We start from the raw sequence: 20,435 nt of genomic DNA, 5'->3' as shown, positions 1-20,435 counted from the left end.
TATGCAGAGCTTCCATTCCTTGTACGTTGTGAGTTTCCTCCCGTTTGAGTGAGCACATATTAGCCTGTACAGTGTCGTATTTGAACTGCAACTCTTGGGAGATGGTAGCCTGCTTGCTGAACTCAAGTGTCAGCTCAGTCATTGCCTCAGTTAGGTATTTTATCTCCCCTGAGAGCAAACTTTCTATTGTCTGTTTAATGATCGCTTGCAGGTTTATTTGTTGCAGAGCAGTTGTAATGGCGACGCTCGGGACTTCCTGTGACGGAGAGAGTATCTTTCTGTTTCTTCTTAACCGGAGATTTGAATTCCTCCTCCCCTTTCCCCTTATTTCCTTGCAGTTTAGACATATTTAAGGTGTCAGGTTTTGCAGCCAGGGATGCTTAATTTAAACGGATGGATTTATTTTAGAGCCAAAACAGACAGAGCGAACTCTACCCTGCAGTCCAGTCATGAGGCCTTGCGACTCTCCAAAATACTTGCAGTTGTGATATTGTTATTGTTAAGCGTAGCATTGATTATAATGTAATGCCCCTCAGGATCTGCCACAGTGGTTTTATTAATTAATGGGATGTTTTTTTAATTAATATTTAAATGTCTCTTTTTTTAAGTTAAATGTTGCTGAGAATACTTGGTTAAAAACTTTAGATTTTAACTTTAGATGATCAGATTCTGAGAGGTGCATCTCCTGCAACAGGCATATATCCTCTTGCAGTTTATTCAAGTGATTGCATATTTTATTTATCTTTGCCTGTGAACCAGATCATTAGAACATAAGAACATGTGTACAATCAAGAGGAGTCCATTCGCCCCATCATGCTCGTTTGGTGTCCATTAATAACTAAGTGATCAAGGATCCTATTCAGTCTGTTTTTGAATGTTCCCTAATTGTCTCTTCAGCCACATCGCTGGGGAGTTTGTTCAGATTGTGACGCCTCTCTGTGTGAAGAAGTGTCTCCTGTTTTCTGTCTTGAATGCCTTGAAGCCCAATTTCCATTTATGTCCCCGGGTGCATGTGTCCCTGCTGATCTGGAAAAGATCCCCTGGTTTGATGTGGTTGATGCCTTTCATGATTTTGAAGACTTGGATCAAGTCCCCACGTAGTCTCCTCTGTTCCAGGGTGAAAAGGTTCAGTTCCTCAGTCTCTCAGTAGGACATTCCCTTCAGACCTGGAATAAGTCTGGTTGCTCTCCTCTGAACTGCCTCTAGAGCAGCGATATCTTTCTTGAAGTGTGGAGCCCAGAACTGTCCACAGTATCCAGATAAGCTCTAACTAGTGCATTGTACAGTCTGAACATCACTGTCCTTGTTCTCAGTTCTACACTTTTGACAATATACCCTAGCATTGTGTTTGCCTTTTTTATTGCTTCCCCACATTGTTTGGATGGAGAAATTGACGAGTCCACATAGACTCCTAGGTCTTTCTCATGCGTTACTTCATCTAGTTCTATTCCTCCCATAGTGTAATTATAGTGGACATTTTTGTTACCTGCATGTAATACCTTGCACTTGTCCACATTGAATTTCATCTGCCAGGTGTCGGCCCACAACTGAATATTATCCAAGTCCCTTTGAATAGCCTGTGCTGCTGAGATTGTATCTGCTGAGCCACCTATTCTAGTATCATCTGCAAATTTGACAAGTTTGCTGACTATCCCAGATTCCAGATCATTAATATATATTAGAAAAAGCACAGGCCCTAGTATTGATCCCTGTGGAACTCCACTAACAACCTCACTCCAGTTAGAAACGACTCCTCTAATCGACACCCTCTGTTTCCTAGACGTCAACCAGTTCATAATCCATCTACTTACATTACCCTGAATGCCTACAGCTTCCAATTTGAGGATCAGTCTTTGAGGTACAAACATTTCAGGACTTTCCTACTAGCAGTTTCCCTTGGTTTTCTTTCCTTAGTGGAACATCTCTCATTGTGAGAGCTCCCTGCCCCCTGGTCCCTAGTTTAAAAGATTCTCAATTTCTCTGCACATACGCTCTCCCAATGCATTAGCCCCCTTCTGTTTAGATGTAGACCATCTGGTTTGTACAGGTCCCATCTATCCCAGAAGAAAGACCAATGCTCCATAAACCTAAAACCCTCTTCCCTACACCAAGATTTTAACCACGTGTTTACCTTGTTTATATCAGCCTGTCTCCCTGGCCATGCATGTGGTACTGGAAGTATTTTGGAGAAAACTACTGTGGAGGTTCTGCTCTTTAGTTTCTTTCCTAACTCTATAAATTTGTCTTGCAGAACCTCTGCCCTTCCTTTTCCTATGTCATTGGTTCCAATGTGGACCATGACCAGTGGATTCCCCTCGGCTTTGGCCAGTAACCCGTCTACTAGTTCAGGGAGATCTGCAACCTGAGCACCAAGCAGGCAAGATACCATGCAGGTCTCCTTATCACTAGAACACACTGTGTGATCTACACCTCTAAGAATCGAGTCTCCTACTATAACTACCTCCCTCTTCTGGGGGGGAGTGGGCACGATGGTGCTCTGGTTCTCAACTACCCTCCCATCACCCTCGGAGCTGTCACTGTCCAAGTCGGTGTCCAGCAGTTCGAACCTGTTGGGCATTTCAAGCTCTTGTCTCTCCTAAGGACTGTGCGCTCCCTTTTCTGTGGTTATAACCTATTGTAACCCAGCAGTTATCTACAATTTCCTGCTCTAAAGGCTCAAACTTCCTAGGGTTTGTTGTGCACACCATCTCTCTCATGGGCTGGTTGACCAATTCTTCCATATCACTAATACAGCACAGATCAGCAAGCTGAGCCTCAAGGACTTTGATCTCTGATTTCAACATGCCAACAACGTTCACAGATGAAATCCTCCTGGATGAGTTCATCCAGAAAGGCAATAATTCTGCAAATCTGACACTGTAGTGGCCACATGCTTCTAAATGTTTTTTCAGTCTCTTGTTTTCTGATCAGGTGGTCTGGATATGTATTTGAATATTTATTGGCGACACGATGGCGATATCCATACCTTTTTCAGTTATTCTTCCTAAGACATTTCTGTGAATAAACAGTGAGTTGAGCTGACATTTCAATAGCAGGGGATGCTTAAAGATTAATCTATGTACAATAGAGAGATACCTTTGAATGTAACAAAGCATCATTTCTTTGGGGATCTTGAGTCTTAACTACTTTTATCTGACATGCAAAAATCAGCCTGTTTAAAGCACAAAAAAGTGTGATATGGAAGAGACTGCTGACAATTCGCTTTTAATTCATGTAATTACCCACATGAGGTACTTTACATATCTATCTCTAAACAAATATGAACTCTTAGGAACATCATGTATGAGTCATCACAAGCATGAGAGATCAATTGTATCACTAGGCTGGCAAAGGTCTCTAGCATGAGTCTTGAATCCTTCATTTTTGTACTTAGGGTAGTGGTATAGCAGTGTCATTATGTAATGTGAAAAATGTACCGGGTAATTGGTAATTGTTTATGACAATGATTATGGATCGTAGACATTGTGAGGTAACTGTTTGTCTTGTTTGTGCTTATTATTAACTATACAGTGGCTCTCAAAAGTATTCACCCCCCTCGGACTTTTCCACATTTCATTGTCATTGAAAATGTCCATAATGTCAAAGTGAAAAATATAATCTGCAAATTGTTCTAAATTAATTACAAATACAAAACAGAAAGTACTTGAATGCATAAGTAAAGGAGCAGGGGGGGTGGGGGCTTGGGGTTTGACGGTGTTTTGTCAGCGGTGATAGTTAGGGGGGCCACAGAAGCCGGCCCACTGGCCCCCCTCAGAACTGCCCCTGAGTGACCCCATTACTTTTATTATAATTGGAGAGAGGAATTACATATAAATTAACATGTTTCAGGTTGGCTGGATACTTTTGGCAAAATCACGCAGTAGCATAATCATCAGCCTTGTAGTGGGCCCAAATCCACTCTCTGTCTCCTGCGTTAAGCGCTTTCGTTATGGAGTGAGTTCACTGTCAAAATTACAGAAATACAACTTGTACGTGCAAAACTATACTTACGTTTTTTATTTTACGCTTACAATTAAATTCTGCGCTCGTTCAATCTAATTTACACATGCGCAGTTCTCGCTGCGTGCTCACGCTTCTTGCTGCTGATGTGCAGTTCCCTCTACATGCTCGCAGTTCTTTTGGACTGTTTTCTATGGGCACAAATTAACCCCATAAGTAACACAAATAAAATAAAAAATATTGTAACCAAAAAAAAAACTTGAAAGAAAATAATGTTAAATTGAGAGCAAAACTCTGACGCACTCGTCTGGAGTCCCTGTCTGTGGTTGCGATGCTGCAATCTTTGCTTTCGCACCCGGTCCTTTGCTTTCGATTTTGTTTTTTCGTTTACGAGTTTTGGTGCTGTTTTGTCGTGAGGGCGGGATTTACAGGCAGGCGGGGATCATGGGTCTCCATTGGTCCAGTACATTTGAGTGACAGTTCTTCCTGACCTAATCAGTGATCAGAGTGGGCTGGTCTTGGGTGATCTCTGTGTGGGATGGGAATCAATTGTCTCAGTTTCAATAGCAGCGCCGAATCTGCAACTCCTTAAACATCCTGTGTGTTCATAGACCTGCAGTCAAAAGCTGGAAAATCCCCACACTGGATCCCACCGCCTTCTTCAAAATATCCTCCCCCCATACAGCACAGTAAAATGTTTAATATCATGTGCATATTAATGTAACCTGCACAAGCACTTTAATTCAGCTCCTCAGATAACACAGCGCCAGACTGATGGACCTCACATCATTTAGCAAGAGGCAAATGGAGGGGCATCGTATTCATTAAGAGCATGTGATGCCCCAGTTTATGTTTAAGAACATAACATAAGAAAGTTTACAAACGAGAGGAGGCCATTCGACCCATTGTTCGACCCTGGTACAGGTTAGCTGGTACACCCATCTGTGTGCCTTCTGTATGAGTTGAGAAAATGTACCTACACATAATACCCTTTCCTCATCCAGTGCCCTGCATCCCATGCTCTTAAATGTCTTCCAATATGTCCAACAAACTGTCTCATTAAAAATTTATCTAAAGTTGCATAGCCCACAATACAAATGTTGGGTTTTCTTGACTTACTGCCCTTGCATGTAATTGTGTAAGGTGAGATTTTAGAGTACCTGAAGTCCTGAAGGAGCAGATGCAATCTGGATAGAGGAAGGGGTCATTTATTTTCTGTTGTCCCTGACGTATTCTGTAGTGTTTGAAGAGCACCTCTTGATTAGGCTTTTCAAATTTGCATTGGTTGCACTGCATTGTGGGATTCTGCTTGGCGGTACTGCAAAAAAGGAAGTTAGATTTACACTCATTTCATGTCATTTCTTCATAACAAGTCACAAACAGAAAAGTAAGCAATTGTGTAAATCACAGTACATATTTTCACATGCAAAATACAATTTCTATCACACAGCTTTAATATTCAAGTTATGAGAATTCAGTTACGTTGAAGCCTATCACTTAGGAGCCTTCAGTAAATAAGGAATAAAAGGATAGGTTCATATTTCTTTTGTTGACCATTCATAAAGCTTAGTATTTGTGTATTAATACATGTTTCAATATTTGAGATAATTTCAAACAGCATCTTCAATTACATAGATTTACAATAGGTAGCCAAGTTTAATCCATCAATTAAAAATTCATCAATACATTAACTACAAAATATCTGTAATAACAGACAACAGGTTATCTAGCCGTACATGATAAAACTATAGTCTGGGGGAAATGTTGTAAATTTGTAAAAATCATATCCACCATAGCGCTGTGGACGTAGGCTGCAGATATACTCAGACATGTGTAGTGATTGTTGCAACAGCTGAAATGCAAACACAACTGTGCAATGCTACTTCCCTACACTTACCTATCTAACCCGCCGACTGTGTTCCCTGTGAAGCCGTCCATCAAGGTCCTGGGGATCACGATCGACGGGACCAACACGGGCACCCGGAGCTGGGAGGAAGCTTTATCTAAAGTCCAAAGAAAGATTCACAGCTGGAGCACAAGGACCTTGACGATGGCTGGTAAGGTGCTGGTTGTAAAGGCCATCCTCTTCCCGATACTTCTCTACGTAGGTATGATCTTCCCCCCAGACAAAGTCATCGCAAAACTAGTGACAAGAATTATATTTCGGTTTGTCTGGGGGAGCAAAATGGAGAGGCTGAAAAGAGTGCAGATGGTGAAGGGTACCCTGGATGGAGGCAGGGGGGTCCCGGACATTGTGCGGCTGATAAAGGCGCAGGGGCTGGCCTACGTGGTCAAGAACATCCAGGCTGCTGGCAAGAAAGTGAGTTTTATGAACCGCTTTTATTTTGCCAGCAGCCTGAGACCATTCGGCCTCTGAGCCATAGATAACACCAGGCCACACTCGTGGGATCCCCCGCCATTCTACAGGGCGCTCCGAGCCTTTGCGCTCGAAGTAGGCCTCCATAAAGTCGTGCTGGCCTCCTGGGATTATAAGACCATCTATAGCCAGATCTACCCAGGAGACCAGCCGGATAGAAGATTTCCCTCCCGAAACCTGACGGTTTTTCTGGGCTAACGCTACGCACGTTTGCCTCACAAATACGCAGAAAGATGTCTCCTGGATGGCTGTGAGTCGGTGTCTCCCCACCCAAGTGTTCATGCACAGAAGGGGCCTAGCCCCTTATGACATCTGCCCCTACAAGGGTTGCCTGGGGAAGGAGACAGAGGCTCACATCTTTAGGGAGTGCCCCTCCGCCTGCAGGGTCTGGCTCCTGTTTTCTCCGTTCCTCCACAGGTTTGCCATTCCTGTGCGGGCGACCGCCAGCAGATCCTGTATGGACCAGCCAGGGGATTAACATCTTCTACCCTGAGGTGCTGGTGGTGTGTCGTCTGCGCAGTGAAACAGGCCCTGTGGGAGGGACGGAACATCTGTTTATTCAACAAGCAGGAGCTGGACCCAATTGTCATCGCGCGTAGGGGCATGCTACTAATTAGGGACTATGTCAATCTGGAGGTCCGTCAGAGGGGCAAGGAGGAAGCCTTTAAGAACTGGCACCTTCAAGATCTGCGGGAGCTCAGGATCCCGTGATGGGACCCACCTCCGGGGACGGCCATCTCCCCCTGCTGGAGCCCGAGTTCAAGATCTTTTAACCATTTTTATGAAAAGATTGTTTTTAAAAAAAAAAAGACTTTTAAAAAATGAATTTTAACTGTTTTTAAAGATTTCATTGATTTTAAAAGCACTAGTTGTTTGGGTTTTTTGGTTGTTATGTTTTTTTTGTCAAATACATTGACCGTTTGGATTTTAATTTTAAATGCATTGGACTGTTTTGGTTTGTTTTTTATTTTATTGTTTTATTTGTTTTTTGCTTTGTCCGGTGCATTTTCAGTTATTTTCAATGTATTTGACTATATTGTTTATTTGTTAATTTGGTAGTATTGCCCTTATTCACAAGTTTATTTGATTTATTGCACATGTTTATTTGAGTTCATGTATTTTGTTAATCACTGTTAGATTTAAAAAATTTTAAGTGATTTTAAGAATTGATTTTAATTTCTTTTTAATCATAAGTATTACAATTTTGAATGTTTTTATTTATTGAAATGTAAAATACTTATCCAAATAAAACAGTATTTTACCTATCTAACTAGCAAGCTATTTAGCATCAACAGTAAACTGCCAATTACAATTGTAAAAGTTTAGGGATAGAGAAACCAGCAAATGATACTTGCCAAGACAAGATCGCCAGCTACCTAACTTAACTGTAGATCAGTTTCACAATTATTCAATTGCTCTAGCTGCACTGTTATAAGCCAAAGCATCTGATTAAACTATGCACACTTTTCATTGCAGTTTCATTCAAACTTCTACATTTAAAACATTACTAGGATACATAACTTGCATTCAAAAGTTCCGATGCAAAACACGTTTTAAAAAAGTTCTGCAGATGCACATGCGATTCTACATTACAAGCACATAACACATTTAATTTTTCATCAAACATGATTAGATAGCTAGCTATAAACTTAAATTTTTCACCACAGTACCATGTGCAAAAAGTGAAGTGATCGTTATAGCAAACTCTTGTCCGTCATCATTACTCATGTAGTTGGACAAGCGCTGTCCTGCACATGCGTAAAGTAAACTTGTCCACACTTGCCCTCTACTCATCAGCCTCAAGATTCAAATGAGCATGTGCAGCTGTCTTGCTCAACCTTAAGTTGGATGGAGACTTTAATATACAAGTTCAGTCAATATATTATTCAAAGTTCAGCTACGTTAGAGGAAAGTTTGTTGGATTAACTATATATTACATTTAAATCCACTCAAATTAAAATATATAGTAAATTCCATGTTTTGCAAGTTGGCTTTTTTACAGTGAACAATTAATACAACATCACAGTACATACAGTGAGGGAAATAAGTATTTGATCCCCTATCAATCAGCAAGATTTCTGGCTCCCAGGTGTCTTTTATACAGGTAACGAGCTGAGATTAGGAGCACTCTCTTAAAGGGAATGCTCCTAATCTCAGCTCGTTACCTGTATAAAAGACACCTGTCCACAGAAGCAATCAATCAATCAGATTCCAAACTCTCCACCATGGCCAAGACCAAAGAGCTGTCCAAGGATGTCAGGGACAAGATTGTAGACCTACACAAGCCTGGAATGGGATACAAGACTATCGCCAAGCAGCTTGGTGAGAAGGTGACAACAGTTGAAGAAGAAACACAAAATAACTGTCAGTCTCCCTCGGTCTGGGGCTCCATGCAAGATCTCACCTCGTGGAGTTTCAATTATCATGAGAACGGTGAGGAATCAGCCCAGAACTACACGGACAGATCTTGTTAATGATCTCAAGGCAGCTGGGACCATAATCACCAAGAAAACAATTGGTAACACACTACGCCGTGAAGGACTGAAATCCTGCAGCGCCCGCAAGGTCCCCCTGCTCAAAAAAGCACATGTACAGGCCCGTCTGAAGTTTGCCAATGAACATCTGAATGATTCAGAGGAGAACTGGGTGAAAGTGTTGTGGTCAGATGAGACCAAAATCGAGCTCTTTGGCATCAACTCAACTCGCCGTGTGTGGAGGAGGAGGAATGACCCCAAGATCACCATCCCCACCGTCAAACATGGAGGTGGAAACATTATGCTTTGAGGGTGTCTTTCTGCTAAGGGGACAGGACAACTGCACCGCATCAAAGGGACGATGGACGGGGCCATGTACCGTCAAATCTTGGGTGAGAACCTCCTTCCCTCAGCCAGGGCATTGAAAATGGGTCGTGGATGGGTATTCCAGCATGACAATGACCCAAAACACACAGCCAAGGCAACAAAGGAGTGGCTCAAGAAGAAGCACATTAAGGTCCTGGAATGGCCTAGCCAGTCTCCAGATCTTAATCCCATAGAAAATCTGTGGAGGGAGCTGAAGGTTCGAGTTGCCAAACGTCAGCCTAGAAACCTTAATTACTTGGAGAGGATCTGCAAAGAGGAGTGGGACAAAATCCCTCCTGAGATGTGTGCAAACCTGGTGGCCAACTACAAGAAATGTCTGACCTCTGTGATTGCCAACAAGGGTTTTGCCACCAAGTACTAAGTCGAAGGGGTCAAATACTTATTTCCCTCATTAACATGCAAATCAATTTATAACTTTTTTGAAATGCGTTTTTCTGGATTTTGTTGTTGTTATTCTGTCTCTCACTGTTAAAATACACCTACCATTAAAATTATAGACTGATCATTTCTTTGTCAGTGGGCAAATGTACAAAATCAGCAGGGGATCAAATACTTTTCTCCCTCACTGTATATACAGTGTGTAGATATATAACTACCAAGGAGGCTTATTTGTGGATTTAGAAACCAATAGTATTAAGGAGACATTTTACTTGTGCTTCTGTTTTGGTAGTTAATGTTAGACACCACTATTAGGAGAAACAGGTGTCCACTGGTCTACTCTACACATCACCCAACCCAGTCAATTTAGGGGTAGCAAGTGGAGGCTCCTAAAGAGTGTCATATCTTAACACTGCAGGCTGACACTGGTTCTGGGGAGCACTGCAAATGTGCAGCATTCAACTTTATCACACAAATAGAAAGAATTAGTACTAGTTAGTTAGGTCTACTACTATTAGAAAGGACTACTAGTTAATTTTAATCTGCACTTCCTTATGTATTGCTGTTTTGTTTATTGTTGATAAAAAACTAAATAATAAAAACTCAAATCAAGCTATGTGCTAATAAGACATATTTGAATGTATTTTTCCTTACCAATATAAAAGAATCTGCAATAATGTGGTTGTTTATAATATTCTATACACTGCTGAACTATCTCAAAACCTAGATCTTGGCAGCCAAAATGGGTGTTCAACATACATTTCATGTATACTGTGATGTATTAATTGTTATGCTGCACAGAAGTAGTTTGTGACAGTTCCACTCATGGATAGTGGTTGGGCGTCAGGGTGGAGAAATCCACACACCAAAAGAAAAGCGCTTATAGAGCAGGAAATGGAAAAGGAGAAGGGTGGAAATGCCAGCAGCATTCACTCAGTCAAGTGCAGAGAAGGGGTCTGCGCACAGAAGAGTGCTGTGTTGACTAGAGATAGAGGTTTATATGGCACAGAGATACAGCACAAAAAGTCAACAATGCAAATGCAAGCAAGTACGATAAGTACAGTTATATAGGCTGGTTATGTTGCTGCAGCTTAACATTGCATTTTCCTCCTCAGGACAGCATTCCTCATACCTCACCATGGGAAAAATCACTCTCACTTTTGTGGTGCTGCTGGCATTTGGTAAGTATTTGATTATTTTATACTGACATAATCACTGACATTTCCTTTATGGCTGCCTGGGTGTGTGTGTACACTGACTGAAAGTGTTAGTAAAACACAAGTTGTGGTTTAAATGATCTACTGGTCCACATTGATAGGTAAAGTGTCTGTCTATAAGTGTTAAACTATTCTATTGAACATTTATATTTCTTCTTTTCACAGGTCTGTCTTGGTTTCATGACACCACTGTCCACTGTAAGGAAAACTCTTTCTTAATGTTTTCTGTATTTAAACCAGTCTACTCTTAAGAAAATAGCCTGTATTTACCATTCAGTATCAAATATTTTTACATTCAACTTGTAAAATATATTCTTTGGAGAGTAAATATGTCTTTTGAAAACTGGAATCAAATTAGAAAATTGAAACAGTATTCTAAATCAGGTCTTACTTTAGCAATGAATGATTTTGTATAATACTTAAAATAAGTTAAACTCTTAATTCCATTTATTTAGACCCCGTTGTTTGTCATTGCGCAGTTGTTTCAATGCAGCCCTGATGTAATTTTGTTTCAGTATTTATTTAGTAAAGAGTTGTTTAGTCTTAGTTGGGTGGATGTCTGGGGCTTTCACTGGTGCAGGTCTGTTGTCCTGTTCTGACTGTGATCACATTTCCTGTTTTGTCCTTGCCTGACATGTCTGTATTTATTCTTGCTCCAGACAGTTTCCTTGTAATCTTGTACAACACTTGTTTCTTTGTCCCATGGCCTCTTCATGTCACTGTAACGAGCTGGTTACATGGGACAATGTAAAAAATGCACGTACTTGGGAATTTTGTCACCCAACTTTGGTCGTGTCAATGTCTATTTTGTCAGTTAGGTCCTAATAATTGTACTGGGCTCATAGTGTATGAACTCATTATTGTGACATTATCCTTTTCTGAACTTTTCAAGCCCTCGTGTCAGCTGACTGGACTTTTTGAGTAGTTGGTTTGTTACTCTGCTGATACAGCTGTGTGGATTGGGTGCTCAGAGGTGTGCCTGAGATGGAGGTTTGAATAAGATCATCTCTTCTGAAAACATGAATATGGAAAATATATTTTTGTTATACTGTTTCAGCTATAAATTTAGAAGTAGTAGTAGGTTTAATTTTATTTTATTTTTATTTTGTTTGGTATGGTGTGTGTTATAGATTCAGGGCCCAATTTCCATAGTTGGCACTTGGTGAGCAATTTGCTTGTTTATTTTTGTATTTTACAGGTATGAAAGCTAAACAATTAATTAAAGGTATGTTTATTTGTATTGTTTAATACCACATTGATACTCAATACTTATTTCCCTCATTAACATGCAAATCAATTTATAACTTTTTTGAAATGCATTTTTCTGGATTTTTTTGTTGTTATTCTGTCTCTCACTCTTAAAATACACCTACCATTAAAATTATAGACTGATCATTTCGTTGTCAGTGGGCAAACGTACAAAATCAGCAGGGGATCAAATACTTTTTTCCCCTCACTGTATGTATCTGTACAAAATAATATGGTTATGAAATATCAAATTTAACTCAATGTATTAAATGAGGTTGGTAAGGAATATACAAGTATTTTCCTTGACTTGTGTGTACACCTGATGGAAACTAAATAATCTGAGATGACTGTGTCTGCAAAGCTGCACTGTGGGAGGAAGGTATTTGCATATTCTAAATCGTTTATCATGAAATTGATGTTATGGAGTGTAAAGTTTTTTCTGTTTTTCAGGCCAATCCCTTGATCCACACAATGCAAAACTCAGTAAGTTAATATTCAGTGTTAACCTAAATTATTACTTATTTTATATTATTTCAAATTCTCTAACTTCTTTCAAAATAATTATTTATTTTCATTGTTAAGAATAATAATTGTGGCCAGGGCCTTCCATTTACCGGCTCTTCTTCTAGGACTTGTCATCCAGTCGCAGCAATTTATACAGTGTTTCTTAGTATAACTAGTGTTTTTGGAGATTGTTAGAAGTCTTCAAACATGTATGATTTTGATCTGTCCAAATATCTCATGAAGTGGTGAGAGGTGAAAGACTGTTACATTTATCAGTGTAATGTGACCACCAGTAAGATCTCAATTATTGTGACTTTCACAACCTGAGTTTGTACCTTTGGCACTTCTCCTAATATGAAATAATATGTACTAGTGTACTAGTTGGTTAGAATTGATTTCATTTTTCCTATTTTTGTTTTTTAGTTGATGCTGGACGTAAGTATATTTAAGTATTTACTGCACCAGTGTCCATCCCGCTGCTTTCAACTCCAATCCCACACATATGGACTTGAGAGTCAGTATCAAACCCTAGAATAGTCTAGTGAGGGTGTGATGGTGTGTGTCACCATGGGTAAACTGCGGTCTCTAAGACCTTGAGGGAAACTGGTGACAGCAACATTTTCTTCAACATCACCTGGCTATTCCCTTTAACATCCCTCATTGTGGCTTCACACCTGGACTCCAATAGGTGTCTAGTTGGTCCCTTGAGATTCAGTCAAATGCAGTCTGGTAACACCCATAGATGAAGTTGCACCACTGTGGATGGTATGATAGATTAACATTTGCTTGTTGTTACTTTTATTTCAACAGAACCTTTTGACTGCAGAAATGGACATAACTTCAGATGTCAACTGGCACCTTGTGGAAAGGGTTATGTGCATGCACCATATGGCCTGTGTGAAAAGACAACACACATGTAAATTTGAATCCATTAAGTATTAAGTATACAAAGTATATTTTTATCTACAGAACAGTGTTTTTTGCATCCTCTGGTCCTGGTGCGTTTATGCCAGGATATTTTAACCTACATACTTAGCGCCCTCTGTGAAGAAGCTCAAGCTTGATTACAAATTGAATTTGCATCACAAGCAGACACCCCAATTTATGTACAAATGGTTACCTGGGCACAAAATCAGTTTTCTTTATTTGTTGTCACAATAGAAAACTCCTGAGAAGTTGATGAAACTATCACAAATTAACAGGAAGCTTTTTCAAAAAGTGATCAAAGCCAAAGAGGATTAAAAAAAATACTGATTACCAGGGTCTTCATAAATTTGAAGATCTTGTATTCAGAAATGTATCTATTTTGACAGATTATCTATTGATGTATACAATTGTTTTGTCATACAATTCTTTGGTATTTGATGTGCATAGATCACACACAGTTTGCATGATTTTCTTGCAAAATTAATTTTAAGTTATACTCCATCAATTTTAAGCAGCCTTTTAATTCACCATTTGCCACAACATGATCCACCTATTCATTCTAAGCATTGATGATTCTCTTAGTAAAATAAATACATTATGGTCAAATATAACAAAAATTATAAACCTTTTATAGGTATATGACCTTGAATTTGACATTTCCTTTAAGGTCAAACTCACTATGACTGTTAAACATGTCCTGATATATCCCTAGACCAGGGGTGGCTAACCCTGGAGAGCCGCAATCCTGCAGGATTTCCAGGTCTCCATAAATTACCAATCATTGGATACCTTGAACACAGGGACATTTTGCCTAATTAAGACACACAATTGGTTCAATTAAGCAGTTAACGATCTGGATAGAACAAAAGCCGGTAGACCCTGCGGCTCTCCAGGACCAGGGTTAGCCACTCCTGCCCTAGACGGAGAATATCACTTCAGATTTGTAAAGAACATCATGGCTTGACTTAAGAAATGGTTAAAAAAAAGTACCATGACCATTGCCCTTGACCTCTCCTTAAAGGTCAGTCAATATTAAAAATAGCTTAATTTGCTTTAATGAATGCTGAAGGCTAAGGGTTGCTATAGAACACTGATAGGAACTAATGTGTGCTGTATCCACAAAGCTCCACCCCCATGACATCAGACCTTCCTTAGGGTCAAATTGAGATCTGGCTCATAACTCCTTACAGAGTGCAGCAAGGATTACATTGACTGTGGAATACAGGTCATTTTACCTTTCCACAAGATCACATGCAAAACTCACTAATAAATCCCTTGACTATGTCTTGCTTTGGCTAATAGAGCTTCCACCTTGTTGAGCTTAAGTGCCTTGATTATCCAATGCATACATTCACAATAACCTACATTTCTAACTCCTGTTTCCCTTCCTTTTATTATAGCTGTTGTTTGCCACCTAGAAAATTAGCTGGAAGTGAAGGCTCCTGAGCTTCTGCACATTTTCCTACAGAATGATTATTCCCTGTAGATCAGAACCTGTCCTAGTATTGACCCCTCTGCTTCAAGCGTAAGCTCTTAAACAACCAAATAAAGTGAACTGCAATGAGATGCATTGAGAAGCATGTTGTTTTGTTTATTCTTTATTCTTTAAAATCTGTAATTAACCAAATGGTCTCGAAGGTTCTGCCCGAGTTTAAAGACATCAAGTGGGGGATCCAAGAACAGGTGCGACAAGTTGCAGTCTGATTTCAGAATATTGTTCTGAACATGGTGTGTATTTGGTATTCCTAGATTTTTTGTTCATTTTTTCAGTGAGGCACCTGTTGTTGTATCCCTGTTCCTGAAATCTTTTTCATTTCATAAAGATTGTGCTCAAAATCAGAATCCTGTCTACAAATCCGTTTCATTCAACAGAACTGTAGGGTCAACTATTTTAAGCTGTAAATACAGTATAATCGTAAATCTTTTGTAGTCATCTTTGTATTACTTTGTATTTATAGTATAAATACATGTTAATTTGGATTCATATGTTGTTATTTTCTGACTTCATGTGAACGAAAAGACACAAAGGTGACCGTTTTCTCTTTGGAAATATCACTGTCCTGGTCATAGGGCTGGGCGATATGGCCAGAATACAAGATTGCGGTATTTTTCACATTCTTGACGGTATGACAGTATTTTTAATGGCCATTTTATACTGTTCATAAATAGGACACAAATTACATTTAATTACGTTTCCTGTTCTGTGTCAGTTGTCTTGAAACCAAATAATGTCCACACTATCGACGACGCGCATTTCTTCAGGACAGATTCACTGGGTCACTTTGCTGTGAAGTTTCAGTCACGCTACTCTGCTCATCTCGTCTTCGTTGATTGTGCATTGATCACGTTTGTTTGTTAATGTCAACATGCAATGCACATGCGGGAGGCGAGCTGTGGCTGTGAGACACACGATTATGCAGAAATCAAGAGGGACGTGTTCAGCTGAATGAAAACTACTACAGTCCCCTTGTTAGTGGAGGCGAATGTCAAGTTTCATTATACAATGAAGCTGTGAACAGCACTGTCAAAAACATAGATATGGAATTCTAGATCGACACTTGTCAATGCTTTATTAAATAATTACATCAATTATTTTTAACGAAAATATAAAAATAATAAATCATCCAATTACATTGATTTCTGCAGGGTTTGTGACGAAAGGTGGTCGCGTTCTTGTGGGATCCAACCTATCCCATTGGTGGAGCTGTGCAGATCTGCGCAGATCTGTCAAAATTTGCGTTACACGAACGCTATCGGCGTTTCTTGATCAGATGCGTCTCATGTCAGACAGCACAGTCTCAAGCAGCCGCGCAGCGAGTTGTGGGATACGCGAACACGATCCAGTTTATTGGTAGCTGAATGCTATGACTCAATGACACAGTAAATAGTAAATTATTCAAAACTTTAAAATACCGGTATGAAGGTATAGTAAAATTCCAAACCATAAATGAATACCGGTATATTGTTTTTTACGGTATACCGCCCAGCCCTACCTGGTCATAAAAGCAAAGTTTGTGGGGAATAATAGACATTTTCTATACTTTTTGAGGCATAAGCAATGAGGAACTGACTTTTACAGGTTTATTGCTATAAGCCTCTGGTGACCGAGGATCACAATAAAGGGACACTTAGGATCAAACTCTAATGCCACATTTCCCATCCATGCAAAATGACTAATGTGAATGTGTGGTGAAAACATGCTTATAATACAAAACAAAGCACAGTACTCGTTCTTCTGTAGTTATATCCTTTAGATGTCAAAGACGCACACTTCCTTATATATGAAATGACATAATTTTGTAAACTTGTAAACATAAATTCATAATCAACCAAGAGTATTAGATGCTGGTCAAGAATGGTCACTACAGTAAAGCTCCTTTGAGAGACATGGGGCAGAACATGTGAGTGAAGACAATACAAAATTATCTACGGGCTGGGAGAGTTTATGAATTCATGCACAAGAGCTGCTGCTGAAGAGGACAAAAGTCTATTGAAGGCTATTATTTGGGGGGTTACATAAAGTAATATAGTCGTGTATCATGTACTGTTATTCAGCACCTACAGCTGGCTTCTATCTATCTATATTTTGTCTGTTTAGTCCCATAGGCGTGCTGCACTCCCGTCAGCTCTCCCCGGCGTGGCTGCGCTGGTGAGTCTTCAGGTTGCCCAGCTGGCTGAAGCTCTTGCCGCAGTCGGGGCAGAGGTAGGGTGTCTCTCCGCTGTGCACCAGCTGGTGGCGCTTCAGCTTGCCCGAGTCCTTGAAGCTCTTGCCACACTGGGTGCAGACGTAGGGCGCCTCCCCCGTGTGGGTGCGCTGGTGGGTCTTCAGGTTGCCTGACTGGCTGAAGCTCTTGCCGCACTCGCCGCAGATGTAGGGGGCCTCGCCGGTGTGCACGCGCCGGTGGGCTTTAAGGTTGCCCGACTGGTTGAAGCTCTTGCCGCACTCCAAGCACACGAAGGGGGTCTGGCCCGAGTGCATCTGCTGGTGCTTCTTGAGGTTCTGGACCTGGTTGAAGCTGCGGCCGCACTCGGCGCAGCTGTACGGGCTCTCCCCGGTGTGGATGCGCTGGTGCTTCTTCAGGTTGCCCAGCAGGCTGAAGCTCTTGCCGCACTGGCTGCAGTCGAAGGGCGTCTCCCCGCTGTGGATGCGCTGGTGCTGCTTGAGCGACTCCAGGTAGCGGAAGCTCTTGCGGCACTGGGCGCAGCTGTAGGGCCGCTCGCCCGTGTGGATGCGCCCGTGGATCTTGAGGTTGCCCAGCTGGCTGAAGCTCTTCCCGCACTGGCCACAGCGGTACGGGGTCTCCCCAGAGTGGGTGCGCCTGTGCGTCTCCAGCTTCTCCGAGTCCCGGAAGCTCTTGCCGCACTCTCCGCAGCTGTGGGACGTTGCCGCTACCCCCGCCGCGTGGCTCCGCTCATGCCGCCTGAGGCTGTCCACCCGGCCGAAGCTCCTCCAGCACACGGAGCAGGGGTGCGGGGCTGGGGCGGGGGTCCCCGGAGCGGGAGTATTCGGGTGAGCGTGATCGGTGGCGGTGGCGGGGTCTGGGGAGTCTTTGGGGGGCGGCGCTCTCGATTGCAAGGTGCCATTTTTCAGGGCTGACGATCGGAGGGCCTTCAGGTACTCCTCCCGGTGTTTGTTCTTCACGTGGCCCTGCAGATACTGCTCCCCGGTGAAGGAGACCTCGCAGTGAGGGCAGGGATAGGTGGCTGCACAGAAAGAGAGACAGAGGGGGAGACGAAAAGGGAAAGGAGGGACACAGGTGGGAGAGAGAGAACGCAAAGCGCTGTGAGGGACAGGATGAGAGGCTCAAGGGGCAGCTGATGAGGAATGACATTTCGAATAGTACCTTCTGGATCACAGTCAGAGAGGACAGTCCACACATTTTCAGCCGCCTCTCACCAGAAATATGAGACAGGCGTCCAAGTCCTACGGGTTGCCATGGCCCATCACTGTTGTAACGCTGTTTTCTTAATACACTGCAAATCCTCAAAGTTCATTCTGCTGTGTTAGCATTGCATTGTACTGCAGTTCAGAAAGCCCTGTCAAAAGTGCTCAAGTTCAGGACAGTACATTTTTTGAGCTGCCACTGCCACAAATTATCTAATACTTAAAATAACACGTAACATTGCAGGGGGCTGGGGGTGTAGGCATAATTGTATATAACTTAATTTTGTAGATACTTACACGTTACACTGGTGGCGGAGATGGGTTTGGGCTGTCTCTGGTGAGGGTGCCATTTAGGGCAGTCCTCTATAATGTGGACAGAGCCCAGTTCGGAGATGCTGCTGGCTGCGTCCGGCTCCAGGTAAGGGGGCTCCTCTTTGATGTGGGCCTGCTCCACTAAGGGGCGGTTCTCCCCTTTTAGGGTGGTGTCTGGCTCCGTGCTGTCCCCCTCTGCCACGCTGGAGCATTCGACCTCCGTCACCTCCTCCTTGATGAGAACGCATGCCATCGCCAGCACTCTTGGGATGAGCAGTGGGTCCTCCGTCAGCGCCTGGAGAGCAACATGTCAAATGGTCAGTCTGACCAACCTGTCAGTATTCGAATGCAGCTGTCCCCATGACCCTACTGTGTTGTTTGTCTACACGCTGTATCATATAGAGATTATTCCACATATTTGTCAATCTGATTGAGTCTGTCTGCCTTTATACATTTGCACAATAAGGATTCTTTATTTGCCCATATTTGGTATTTACTTTTCTTATACAAAAGCATAAGTGGTCAACAACAGTACTCCTACTACTGTTGTTCATATTTCATTTTGTATTATTACGTATTAGTAGGCCTGTTTTAATAAAAGCACTATGCATTTGAGATTGTGATGTTTCCAATTATTGTTCTGTGCAATTTCCCCCGCAACACATAGGTGTTTTGCAAGCGGCAGTTCTGTATTTGTGTACTTTGCATTGCACAAGATGGTACTGTAAATGCCTGCAGATTCTGCCCTTGACCCTGAATGATGCGAGACTGCAGAGCTTTGGTTTGATGTCTGATGTTCATGTAGTGTAGATTCGTGTAATGCATGCACTGTATCTGTTTCTGTATCGATTGCAATGTCTGTACGTGTACTCGACCCGTGTGGGATTTGCAGCCCCGCTTCACTGCCGAGCCCCGTTACCTCCAGCTCTTCATGCTTCGAGTGTGCAAAAGGAAAAGCACGATTACAGCTGATGCACGAACAGACGGCGGACCTTCACTACCCACACAGTGAAGTTGATCAATGTCTCTCACATCCGACGAAACCAGCTGTCCTCTCTGGCCACCGCCCCTCGCTCGCTGGCTACCAATCAGCAGCCGTCCTTCTACAAATGGACCGTATTCCTGGGAAATGCCGACCAATCCCGTCACAGGCCGTCCCAAACTCACCCAACTAGGTCCGCTGCCAGGCAGGACTGTCATGTTGACCCTGCAATCTGACCAATCAGAGCCCCGTTTGCATAAAGCAGACAAAGGTACCAGCCATCGTGTAGCGCAGATGTCCGCAGGTCTGCGCAGATCTGCAGAATCCCCGAGCTGCTGGCATCTGCGCTACACAAACGCGACATATGTGTAATCTAAGTATGCATGTATGTATCCATTCGAGCTATTTATCCATAGATAGAGATTGCCATTGAAAGTACATCAGACAATACAATTGTTTGTGCATTTCTGGTGTAAAAGCATTGCTATTGCTGCTGTTCTTATTCTTATCAATATAAAATACATTATTTGTATGATTACTCTTAATAATAATAATAATAATAATAATAATGCGTGCCAGACATTTCTCCATAAATACACGAATATTGCTTGACTGCCTTTTTCTGAAGTTGCTCCCCTAGCCCACCAGGGGGCGACCGGAGCCCCTTGCATCCTCCTCACTGCAGTACTGGAGGGGCTTGTTAGATGGCAACGATGAGATAAGATGGGCGACATTGTTCTCTCTTGAAAGAGGGGCTTCCTGGGCTGTGGGAGGATTTCCTGTC

The 20,435-nt window shown here is 42.0% G+C and overlaps 1 protein-coding gene and 2 long non-coding RNA genes across 3 annotated transcripts; 2 read left to right on the top strand and 1 right to left on the bottom strand.

Annotated features, from left to right (window-relative positions):
• Positions 1-10,524: 10,524 nt before the first annotated feature.
• On the top strand, positions 10,525-12,545 carry LOC136754091 (uncharacterized). The gene is made up of 4 exons (XR_010817535.1): positions 10,525-10,757; positions 10,959-10,991; positions 11,992-12,018; positions 12,492-12,545. It is a non-coding gene; the product is annotated as an uncharacterized LOC136754091 (long non-coding RNA).
• A 660-nt stretch (positions 12,546-13,205) lies between these two features.
• LOC136754083 (uncharacterized) lies at positions 13,206-15,049 on the top strand. The gene is made up of 2 exons (XR_010817532.1): positions 13,206-13,461; positions 14,873-15,049. It is a non-coding gene; the product is annotated as an uncharacterized LOC136754083 (long non-coding RNA).
• Positions 15,043-20,169, bottom strand: LOC136754073 (zinc finger protein 79). Its single transcript, XM_066710416.1, has 3 exons — positions 19,589-20,169; positions 18,655-18,964; positions 15,043-18,176 (listed from the first exon to the last, which is right to left on the bottom strand). The coding sequence occupies exons 2-3, from the start codon at positions 18,920-18,922 to the stop codon at positions 17,095-17,097; spliced, it is 1,350 nt and encodes a 449-aa protein (XP_066566513.1). The 5' UTR covers positions 18,923-18,964; positions 19,589-20,169; the 3' UTR covers positions 15,043-17,094.
• Between the last annotated feature and the right edge of the window lie 266 nt (positions 20,170-20,435).

The sequence above is a fragment of the Amia ocellicauda genome, chromosome 1, assembly GCF_036373705.1.
Source record: "Amia ocellicauda isolate fAmiCal2 chromosome 1, fAmiCal2.hap1, whole genome shotgun sequence".
NCBI lineage: Eukaryota > Metazoa > Chordata > Actinopteri > Amiiformes > Amiidae > Amia > Amia ocellicauda.
This window is presented reverse-complemented; position numbering and strand designations above follow the sequence as displayed.